General features: G+C 32.2%; 1 protein-coding gene across 1 annotated transcript; it reads left to right on the forward strand.

The window, feature by feature from the left end:
* Positions 1-2,537: 2,537 nt before the first annotated feature.
* On the forward strand, positions 2,538-11,178 carry LOC132752968 (bone morphogenetic protein receptor type-1B-like). The gene is made up of 9 exons (XM_060743382.1): positions 2,538-2,725; positions 3,160-3,280; positions 3,972-4,086; positions 4,924-5,056; positions 5,482-5,582; positions 6,682-6,822; positions 7,293-7,468; positions 8,356-8,486; positions 9,819-11,178. Exons 1-9 carry the CDS (start codon positions 2,624-2,626, stop codon positions 9,972-9,974), a joined length of 1,176 nt encoding a protein of 391 aa, XP_060599365.1. The 5' UTR covers positions 2,538-2,623; the 3' UTR covers positions 9,975-11,178.
* The last annotated feature ends 1,461 nt before the right edge of the window (positions 11,179-12,639 follow it).

Here is a 12,639-nt window from a genome sequence, read left to right on the forward strand (position 1 = left end):
ATAAAATTTTCGTAAAAGAAAAAACGTAAAAAGCATTAATAGTATTGTTGGTGGAAAAGCATTAGAAGGTGAAACTGTAGAAAAAATGAAAAAATACATTGATGAAAGTAACAGTAAAAATTAGTTCAAATGATCCTAAAAAAAAAAAAAACTAAAACTCCTAAGAACAAAAAGAATTCAGCCACCAGCTTCAATCTTCAAATAAATGATAAACAAAAGCCAGGTCATCCAAACAAAACATTGAACTTTCTGAAAAATCAGACCTCTCTGATAGTGAAAAAATGAATCAGAAATACCTGATGAAGAAAAAGTGTTGCCAATGTTCATCAATATTATGTAGACAAGCATTCCATGGTGCAATAGAATTCACCCCACTGGGCACAGTGTGATAATGCTACTTGTTCCCATTGGGTTCACCTTAAATAACTGCTCTCCAGTCCGTTTGTGAGAAAAAATTTCGTGTTCTAGTTGGAAACTGTTTTTTATGAAAGGGTCAACACGGGGGGCCACTTATTTAAATACGCCTCTTTTTTGAAAATTTATCTCAAAGTTATCGAGAATTAAAGGACGCCTTTTTTGGGAAACCCTTTTTTGACCAGTTGTTTTTATTTTTTGAAAAATTTTTTATTCGTTTTTTTTCTTTTGATTTTTAAAAATTTAAAAAAATTAAAGAGAAATTTTTATTTAAATGATGTATTTAAAAAAAAGGTGAGTTTTTTTCCATTTGTTTTTTTTGCATTTATTGTTACATTATCGAAAAACCGAATATTTCAGGATTTTTCTAATGTGAAAATTTTCTTTTTACTTTGTAATATAAAATTTTAGGAAAAAGGGCCAAAGGGGAAAAAATGATAAAATGTCAACGTTTCACCCCAAGACGTTTCACTATTGAGACGTTTCACTCCCAAGACGGTTCACACCTAGTCGTTTCACTCCCATTTTGTCAATTGTATGGACGTTTCACTCCCAATTTTTAGAGATGTTTACTTGAAAAGTTAACAATTTCAATTTCATTATTTTCAAACAGTGTAAAAAAGAAATTCAATTTAATGTTTCATTTTGTTGATTTCAATGGTATTGTTAATACGAATTATTAAAATTTTTGACATATATCACAAAAGCACTATACTAGCATGAAATAATTTAACAATTTTTTATCCCATGTTTAAAATTAACAACAAAAAAACGCGTTACTCAAAGTTAATTGTTGTCACATTGGATGGTTATGCTTTAAATTAGAATTGCCTATTGAGTCCATGTTTACAAAAGATCAAATAGTTAGTTATATTAAAGTGTTATTTTAATCAAAAATAGTTTTTCTTTAAGTTAAATAATGTGATAATTATGATCAAAGAATAGAAAAACACCTTATTTCAAAACAACAATAAAGAAGGTAAGATAACTGATATGATAGAACTTAAAGTTCTGAGTTTTAAGTCATTGACAAAAAAGTGAAATCCCCTTTTTTGTTTATTTATTTTTTTAATTTAAGGTCTATTTTAGTTCAATTCAATGTTTTAGGTCTATTTTAGTATATCATAAGTATCAAAATAATTTTGGTATAAAAAGGGAGTGAAATGTCTTCAAGACGTTTCACTCCCATTTGGGAGTGAAACGTCTTGCTGTGAACCGTCTTGGTGTGAACCGTCTCAATAGTGAAACGTCTGTCTACCAGTATGAATGGGGAAGTCGGTTAAAATAATCGTTCATTTTTATTTTACATTTTCCGTTTTAAAAGTGCCATTCGGTATTCTATACACTGCTTCCGTTTATGCTGGTTCCCTGTCCGATTATGGTCCCCAATAGTAGTCCACAGGGGACCAGTCTACGCAGAATTTCTCGGCTTTTAAGGTTATCTAGTAAGTTGAAAAGTTGCGATTGGCCATAATCCGAATACACCGCTGTTTATCATTGCATTACGGTGCCCAATAAGAAATGGTACTGAAAATTTAGCTGATAGGTATAGAATTCTAGCTGATAGGTATAGAATTCTATATTTTTTTTCTTTTTTTTTTCTTTTTGAATATACACATGTAGTCTATAGCCGGGCAAGCCAAAGCCCGCAGCCACTTCGCAGCCCCGTGCTTTGACTTCTTTTTAAATATACACGTGTAGTCTATAGCCTACGTCACATGTATGTCACAACAGTGTTCAGAAAATATCCTTGGCTCTGATACCCAAGGCAGAGATGTTAAAATATATATTATTATATGCCCCAGGATCATATTTGAATTTAAGTTGATGTATTTTTTTATAGCTTATATATTGCTTTTATCAAATTTCAAGCTAAAAGTATATAGAAGTTTATTTTGATATATAATTTATTTGTTTATTTCATCCCGAGGCATGCTGCTTTAAGAAATAACAAATTGCATAAATTTAGATAATTCTGTCTGTAATAGATGATTAGATATGACTGTATTTTTATGCTATTAGTTTATCTTTGAATTTATTTATAATTATTAATGTTGTCACCAACCCCCTAAGGATATTAACTTTGATTCCCATGGATCATTATAAATCAGTACATTTCTTAATTACAGGTGAAGGTTTAAGGTGCTTTTGTAGTCCATGTCATGATGGTATTGATGTGAATGAAACATGTCTTGCCCCTCCAAACAGTATGTGTTTTGCCTCAATACAGGCAATATTTGAGAATGGGGAAAGAATACATGAGCTCGCATATGGCTGTTTACCAAGTTTTGAAGGCGGAACAACGATGCAGGTACAATTAATTTACTTTGTGTTTTATTGTTTATGAATAACTTACTTTATAAATTACTTGGTATATCCATATAGTTGTAGGGCAACTTGAAGCTTTCTTAAAGTTGCCTTGATATATTAAGTGGGGTATTAACTGAATAACAGAATAGCAGATAGAAAATAGAAAATTATATAAAACCTAATTGAAAATCACTCAGAGCTTAAAACGGCTGTAAAATTGTAAGTGTTTTTACTCTCTTTATCATAGTTATAAACCAGTCTTTGCTTGTGACACTATGTAGTATGACAGCATACATGATAAGGAAAAGATATATTTTTGATATGAGGTTAACTAGATAAAGATGATTCAAAAGATACCAGACCTATTTTCTTTGGAAATTTGAAATCTTAAGTATAAAAGAAATTAAAAAAAATGTTCTTACAATACCATTGCAGTGTAAAGCCAACTTGGTACCACATAGAGTGGCGACAGCCATAGCATGTTGTGATGATGAAGATCTATGCAACAGAGGTGTTGTTCCTATATATAACGAGGTATCAACAACTCCTGGTCCAGGTACTGTATTAACAACCAAACATTATATCTCCTGTTTGTATAGAAAGTAATATATATTCATATTACATAACCTGCTGAATTTGCAATAATAAACATTGGTCCTACTATATCACTGAATTTGCGTAATGGACTTGCTCTGTTTAAAATATGGACCAGTCCATTCCAGGTTTTAGGATTTCATTATTTAGAAAAACAAACATTGCCCTACCAACAGTATTGAGCCTGGTCTATGTAGGCTGGCCTAGCTATATACTGGTTTCAAAGGTTTATCACTTCCTGTTTCAGCATGTCAAGAGTAAAGTCAGTTACTTTTCAAGGAGATTCATCATTGATATAAAGTGAAATAATTTTGCAAAAGTCTAAATTGAAACAAAAACTTTGTTAAGTTGGCAGAGCTGAAGTTGTGAAAGAAAGACTTTGTATAAAGGAATATAAGTCATAAACATAATTGACTACCTATTGATAGTGAAAGCAGCTTTTACTAGAAACACTTTGTTAGTAGCAGAAAGTTAAAATCTAAATTCTACACAAAACATGAAATGTACTCATTTCAAGTGTAATGTTTGACATAATCTTTATCTAAATTCTTGTTAGCCATATTAATGTTGATTTTCCATAATGAAGAATAACAAACAAATAGTTAAAATGGTTTATGGTTACGATTGGTTAATTACTTACTTTATTTTTACAGATTATGAGCCGAAGGAGTATAAACGTTATGAGAACCTCACACAGATTGCATTGCTGGTGTCAGTCTCTGTTTGTCTTATAGTCCTCATTGTAACAGCTACCTTTGTTTACTTGAGGTAAGGTAACTTGCTTACTGCTGTGTAGTAAATTCGATATTGTTTTCCTTCCGTCATTGAAAGGCTCCTTATTGGTGCAAGTTTAAATCCTAACATGGACTTGGATGCTTAAATGAAAAAAGTTTTCCAGCCAGCTTATTGAAAGTTAGTGATTCTACCCTGGGTGGTCCGGCTGAGTACTTAAATAGGCAAAAAAAATATTCTTTTTCCTATCAAAAAGCTAAAAAACTCACCATTGTCTTTTCATTCTCGTGGTGACTTAACCTTAAAACAAATGATTCATTTCTTACAGTAACGAAAAGATTAAGAGTAATAGCACATTATTAGATTTGTTAATTTGTTTTACTAACTATTTCTTGAAAAAATTTACTTAGTGATAAAGAGCTATTTACAAATCACATCCCCACTCATATCTGTTGATTTGTGCCAAGTTTTGTCTTTGAATTCCATCTTGCGATAAGACCATTCGTTTGGCCTGCAGATGGTCTCACGTGCCTGCCCACACCTTAAATATACTGTGAACCTGCAATAGTGTCAGTGTGCTACCTCATACATTTAAGAAAATTTAAAACAACTTTGTTGATTCATGTTATGATTTTTCCTATGAAACACGCTGGAAATGTGTATCACAATACCTGTTCTGTATGGCATGATGCTCGAAATGCAACCATTCAAAATCTTATTATCCTTTTAGAATTGAATTCTTTATTGTCTCTGTTGTTTACCAATTCTGGTTTGGTGCCTTCTGCGTGCCTCGCTGTTGTGGCTGGGTGTGGGGTCTACATCATGTGAACGTTGCCTTTGCCTTGTTGATCTTCATTCCCTGCTGTTTTATAGGTACAGAAAACGTGAAATAGAACAGCAAGAGATGATAAATGACATAGAGAAGGAAGTGATTTTACCACAAGACGAGACATTATCTGAAATGATAGATCACTCTTCCGGAAGTGGCTCTGGATTGCCTCTTTTGGTAATATGCTTTACTTACTTCTGTTGTACTCTAGTCATGGAGATAAACATGTGTTTAAGATTTCATATAGGTTGTTATGTAGTGTAAACATTTATCAAACAGTTAAATGGTTTCGGGAAAGTGTTCTAGAACAGGCTTAAGACAAGTTAGGTATTATGTTTACTATAAATAATAATTATAATTATAAAAAAAGCATTTAATTTTCTTGTTGAAAGAATCGAATATCCATATACCATCACAGATGCAACTAAAACTGTCTGCTATATTTTTTTACAAGATACTCACTGAAATCCTTGGTAAATCTTTGTCCTTTGTCCTTTGTACTTGGTTACAATTATGAAAATTAAGGATTTATATTGCTACTACATTGCATCTGTTTAAGACAATAGACCAAAAATTTTCATGACAACGTTGAATTATTTTAGGTACAAAGGACAATAGCTAAGCAGATACAGCTTACAAAAACCATTGGTAAAGGAAGATATGGTGAGGTTTATAAGGCTAACTGGAGAGGAGAAAATGTGCCGTGAAAAATTTTTAAAACAAGGACCCCCGGGGCTGAAAGAAAAAATATATCAAACAGTGTTTTACGTACGAAAAATTTTAGAAAGCGTTTTTAGAAACAGAATTTATGTAAAAATTTTATCTTTTAAATCATAAACCCTTTTGTTTTGATCCCTGGTGTTGCTTAAAGTTTGTAACACCTGAGGTTAGCCAAAATTATCTTTCCTGTTTCGGTGCCATATGACCTAAATTGTGTTGGTGCATCATAAAAACAGTTAATCCTGAAATTAGTTATTTTTAATGATATGCTATTTTGTTTCAAGCTGCACTCCTCTTAAAAGTTTTGTGAGTGGGGTTTCCAAAAATCAAACTTTACAAGGATTATATTAAAGGTTTTAGAAAAGAATACATATTCACAATTTATTGACATTTGATATTTTACGAGTTACTACTTTATTCCCAAATTGTAACTGTTTCAAACAAAGTAAGGGCTTTTTTTTGCATATATTTAGTTTTCCAAAATATAACACTGTTATCATTTTAAAGACACTAAAAATGATATAATTAATATTTCTAGTTGAATTAAACAATAAAAATATTTTCTTTAAAGCTATTTTATTAAACTGAATATCAATTTTTTTTTCCCGGTTTTTTTTGCTGCTAAAAAAGGAACGGGCTCATGGGCCCCTTGTTTCCCAATTTCGGGCTATCACGATAAGGGTCCTTTTACATTTCCCCCATGAAAAAACGCTCATATGATAGCAAAAAAGCCATTCCAATCGCGCTTACAAAACCCTTTAATACAGAAAGTTTGGGGCAAAAAAGGGATGAAATTTTTTAAAATGGTGACAAAAATGAAAAGTTTTTAAATAAATGACCTTTACTTTTGTTTTCTTTGTTGAGTTTTATTTTGTTTTCATTTATCAAAAGCTAGAATGAAATTTTGAAATATTTTAATCTTGTGTTTAATATTAATATACAGTATTTTTTACTTAGATAACTAATACTGGAAAACGGCACTGTTACCAATAAAAAGAGCAAATTTCCCAATTTCTTACTCGGTAAATTAAAAGGTAAACAAAAACAGTTATGTGTGCAATACCTCTAATAACTGTTATTAGAACTGTATGTAATTTTGTCTCATCTGTATTTCCAGGGAAACCAGCAATTGCTCATAGAGATATGAAAACAAAGAACATTCTTGTGAAAAAAGATGGAAGTTGTTGTATAGCTGATCTAGGATTGGCAGTGAAATATGTCAGGTAAATAATTATTTATAGCTAAACTTTGATAATGATTGGCAGTAAAATATATCAGGAATAAATTAGTTATAACCAAACTTTGACAATGATTGGCAGTGAAATATGTCGGGTAATGATTATTTATAGCCGAACTGTGATAATGATTGGTCTTGAAATATATCCATTTTGGAGGACACATGTCACAAGGTTAGATTTCAGTGCAACTTTATTAACCATTGCAGGTATACTCTTGAAACTTCACACATGTATTTGTGATAATAGGTGACTGTCTATTTCAAGTGTTGATGATCCATAACTCTGGGTTGGGTTGTCATTGATTTATTCCCCATTGTGAGTTTGCCAAATTGTATCTTACTTAGTGAAAAGACAAAAGATGGGCCTCTGGTGGAAAAATATTGATAGTCTTGCCCTATGATGAACAAAGAAATAATTGGATATGTATTTTTATATTTTGTATGAAATGTTTTCAGTGAAACCAGCGAAGTTGATGTAGCGCCAAATACACGACAGGGAACAAAACGCTACATGCCACCAGAGGTGTTAGATGAATCTATAAATAGATTCTCCTTCGATGCATACAAACAGGGTGATATGTATTCATTGGGTTTGTGTCTGTGGGAGATTGCAAAAAGAACAGAAATAGGGGGTAAGGATAACACTTATCATTCTGGTTTTGATTGTAAGCTAGAGTTGTTTCCCTTGAATTTGTATTTGCATACTTGCCATGATAACCTCTGACAACAAATGGCAAGGGGAAAACTTCTATGGCTTGAGAATTGTATTTTTAAGCCATTGGTTGTGGGTTTGACTTCTACACAAAGTGATACTTTTTCAGGTGTTATTTCCATCATTCTGTCACAGATTTGAAATATTTGTGAGATGGGGCCTTGTCCCATTAGTTTGCATAAAAAACCTGAATGATTTCTTTGTAAAAAAAATGCATTCTTACTTTAATGAATGATGCTTTTTTTGAAGAAATGTGTTTGCATATGACCAAGTATCCCACTTGGATTACTATAAATGTAATCAATAACCAATGCATGGGCTAAGCAATTATTAAGCTTTTTGGCCAAAACTAAAGCGTCAAAAGTTATTTTTAGTTTGTAAGGCAGATGTAATGGGTAAATTCCAATGCTGAGTGACTATTTTTAGTATTTTTGTGCGTCAAAATAGAAATGTTTGTAAGATAATCAAGTTGTATGCTTAAAATTTAGAAACAATCAAACTGTCAGTTAATGGATTTATTTTCATTGTGAAGAGATGTTTGTTAAAATGAGAGATTCTCTGCCATTCTAGCCAGTTTTAATAATAATTTGCTGATATGACTCTTCAGACAAAATTTTTTAAGATGACTTTGCTCAGTAAAAGTCTCATATTTTCATACTATATATGACTTTATAATGTTTAAGCATGTATTCCCTTCTGTTACATATCAATTACTACATGTATTTTGTTTTCTATACATTCAAACATAATCATTCCTGTAATTTTTTACATTGAATTATGATGATTTTTTTTCTGTCCTGTGTGTAGGTGCTGTAGATGAGCAGACAATACCATATCAAGATTTGGTACCATCAGACCCAAGCTTTGATGATATGAAAGCTGTTGTGTGTAGAGGCAAAGTGCGACCTGCAATACCAAATAGATGGCAAAAAGATGATGTATGTATAAATAATAGTTAATTTAGTTAAAGACATTTTACATTGTTATAAATAAATAAGTGTATCATTTTAAGTGAGCTATAGATTATATTAGTCACTGTTGTGCATATATGTTAAAGTGCTGCACTTTTATATAAGATCTTTTTGTCATATCTCGGCTGTTGATCCACCCTACTGGCTTTACTAAGTTACTTACCAGTTACTTCAAATTTATCAACAAGTGACCGACTATATACAACATCAGTAAATGACAGTATGACACATTTGTCATGAAGAAATTTTTGTTACTTGAGAATCAAACCAGTTACCTGTGATTTACAAATTTGATGATCTCCCTTTTGAGCTAAGCGGGCAAAATCATAGTCAATTGTAAAATAACAAACTAACAAAGGTTTGAAATAACACACTTACTGTAGTACATTGCTTTTATGTAACAACTTTATGAGTCCATAATAATGCCAAAAACTTGAAATAATAAACACCATGAAGCTATAGAAATAATTCAGTTACATTGTCTGGGAAAATGTATCAGACAGATTTGAGTCTCTGTGGAAAGTGTTTCAAATATTAATGAAATTAGGCTCTGGATATAAATACTTCCTAAGGGACAAGTTACATTTTTACATAATTATTAATTTCATCCTGATGTTATTCAACAGTATTTTTAAAAATGTTACTTTAGGGGATAAAATACACATTTTAATTATTTTCTAAATTTTATATCACCAAGCCTTTAAACATTTATTTAGAAAAAAAAAAGAACATTAAAAGTCATTACCATTTAATATCGTGAACAGTATTATTTGTTTTGTTTGATGTTATTAGAAATTCAGTTTAATCTTCTTTGAGAGACTATATAATGGAAAAAAGAAATAAGGTCTATAATAAGATTGACTCTTATCAGGGTCACCACATAGGCTTAACAAGGTCACCACATTGGGCCATTGGCAGAGAGATACTGCCCGCTAATTCAAATAAGATGTTTTAGACTAAGTCTTTTAAAAGTGTGGATTTTGGTTGCAAAAATGATACGAGAGATAAGTCAAGCAAGAGCAGAATGGTTAAGATCACTGACTACAAATCAGTAGCCCCTCACCATTATGGGTTTGAATCCCACAAGCGATTTTCAAGGTATTCTTCCTTGTAAGCAAACTGTCCAGCAGGTTCACGGTAGGTTGGTGGTTGTAGTAAGATGTCCCCTTGCATCAAAAATAACAAAAGGTCTTTCTTTCCAAATAAAGGTTGGAAATTGGCAAATTGCCATTTGACCTTTAATCGGAACCCAATTAAAAATGTATGTATTTTTTATACATGTATATTTTCATTTTTCAGTTTATGAAGGTAATGATTAAGGTGATGGCTGAATGCTGGAGTGCGAACCCCGCAGCAAGACTGACGTCGTTACGTGTGAAGAAAACTTTGTCAAAATTAGAGGAGATTTTAGAAGCTACAGAAAAGATTGCAAAACTTCAGTCAATACAACCTTGACAGTATTGAGATTTGTTACAGAAATTGTTTAATGTCAGATGATAATGATAATGAAACACCAGCAAGACATTGAAATTATCTGAAACATTATGTGTTTAAAAACGAAATGATTTTTTCAGAGAATTGAAAATTCTTATGTGTCTGTAGCAAAATGTTTGATATGTCTGAAGTCTTAAATAAATGTGTCCAAGAGCAAGGTCATGCCAAGTAGTGTGGAGTAATGGTAAGGTAAACACGAGAGAAAAAAGTTGCTGAAAATCACTGGAACACCTCGTGTTGTATACACTCATGGTTCATTACATCATAGTAACAGTGGTGAAGTTACTCAAAGCTACATTCATGCCATCCTGATTGACTAGGTGGTTGGTCTACAGTATGGTCATTAACAGCCACACAGAAGAATAGAGACCTGTGTTCAGATTTCTATATCAGAAAAAAGAAAAAAATAGAACTCCCACTTTAGAACAGACTTGCATGACTACCAACAAAATCAGTTAGTTGATTTAAAACATATAATACTGATGTTGATTCAAATTATTTGAGTGCTTAAAGAATAGTCGAGTAATTAATAGTAAAATGCGGATGAGTTAGATTTATAAGAAATTTATAAACTGGAAAAAAATGTTGTTTTGATTTGTTGAGCAATATTTAGGATGAAGTTTTAACCTCATTGTCTTGTTATATATCTCACAATAATGGCATTTACATGCATTATAATAAACCATTGTATAAACTGCAAACCCCTCCACCATTAAACATTATATTTTGTCATTTTGACACAGTGAAGTATTAACTTTTGAGAGAATTTTGCACAAATTTATGTTTCTCTTATAATTAGATATTGTTCTTTTTATTTTGTGCTGTCTTGAAAAGAATGATTTTAATATTTAACTACTAAAACTTTGGATACTTTTGTAACAAATTTAGGTTAAATCTTGTCAGTACTAGCTCACCCAAAGATTTCTGTTAGTAACAGACTATGTAGGTTTAAGAAATAATTCTTTTCCAGTCTTATAATTCTACAATAAAATATTGTTGCCATCTTCAGATAAAGATAAATTTAATTTTTGGAAAGTTAAATGGCGCTTTGTTTCAAAGATTTTTGTATACCTGTTCTAGTAATGTCCTAGTGTAATGAGGATTAAATTTGAGCCGTGTCATGACAAAACCAACATAATGGGTTTGCGACCAGCATGGATCAAGACCAGGCTGCGCATCCGTGCAGTCTGATCAGGATCCATGCTGTTCGCTTACCAACCCTATTACAAGTAGAGAAACTGATAGCGAACAGCATGGATCCTGATCAGACTGCGCGGATGCGCAGGCTGGTCTGGATCCATGCTGGTCGCAAACTTACTATGTTGGTTTTGTCGTGATGCGGCTCATTTCATGCTTTCTCAACACAACAGGCCAAAAGATGTGTTTTGGGAGTTTACTTGATTTGTTGTTTAGGCCCATGTTTTTTTGACATACCATATTTGTATATTTCTGATTACTTTAACACTAAGTGAATCAAGGGCATTAACTCTAGTTTGCAGTTTTGTCAGAATTATTGATCTTTTTGCACTCGAATTTTCGATGTTATTTAAATATCCATTTACTTCTCTTTTTGCACATTCTCAGATTTAATATACTTAAGACTTTTGCATCAGTTGACTGGCAGTTCTTTTTAAGACTGTGTTTTCATGTTATGAAATTTTTAACCTATAACCTGCTGAATTTGTATTATGGATTTGACCAGCTTTGAATTTGGAACAGTCCATTTAAATAAAAAAATTTAATGTGGATTCCGTGATCAAAACAAAATGAGGTGCGTCATGACAAAACCAACATAATGGGTTTGCGACCAGCATGGATCCAGACCAGCCTGCGCATCCGTGCAGTCTGATCATGATCCATGCTGTTCGCTTACAACTCTATAAAAAGTAGAGAAACTGTTTGCGAACAGCATGGATCCTGATCAGACTGCGCGGATGCGCAGGCTGGTCTGGATCCATGCTGGTCGCAAACCCATTATGTTGGTTTTGTCATGACGCGGCTCAAATGTGTTGGCTTTCGCCATTATAGAGCCTGGTCAGACTACAGAATGATGTGGGAGCCAAATGTGGCTCAGTCCAAATCACTTCAGGTTCCAAGAGGTTAAGGGGTTAGTTGATACAGATATTGAATGTGTCAGTGTACACACATAGACAGTATTAAAAATATGGATTTATATGGAAAGCCTTGACTGTCTTATGATTATAAAAATGAACGTTGTTGTGTCACTCTTTCTTTATACAATGTGCACTCATGAATATATTATGTAGATGCATCCTTATATGAATTCAACTGAACAATATATGATGTCAATGTGTCTTTATATGATGTCGACCAATCATTATACGATGTGCATTTATGAATATATGATGTGGTAGAATCATTATATACAGTCAACTCATCAATATATTATGTCAATCTTTCATTATACGATGTGCATCTATTATTATACGATGTGCATTTATGAATATATTATGTGGTTGCATCATTATATACAGTCAACTTATCAATATATTATGTCAATCTATCATTATACGATGTGCATCTATTATTATACGACCGCTACTTTATATGAAGTGCAAACATCTTTATATGGTGTGCTTCTGTCATTATACTGATGGGGTTAATT

The sequence above is a fragment of the Ruditapes philippinarum genome, unplaced genomic scaffold (assembly GCF_026571515.1).
Source record: "Ruditapes philippinarum isolate M1 unplaced genomic scaffold, ASM2657151v2 ctg3477_1_1_1_1, whole genome shotgun sequence".
Lineage (NCBI taxonomy): Eukaryota > Metazoa > Mollusca > Bivalvia > Venerida > Veneridae > Ruditapes > Ruditapes philippinarum.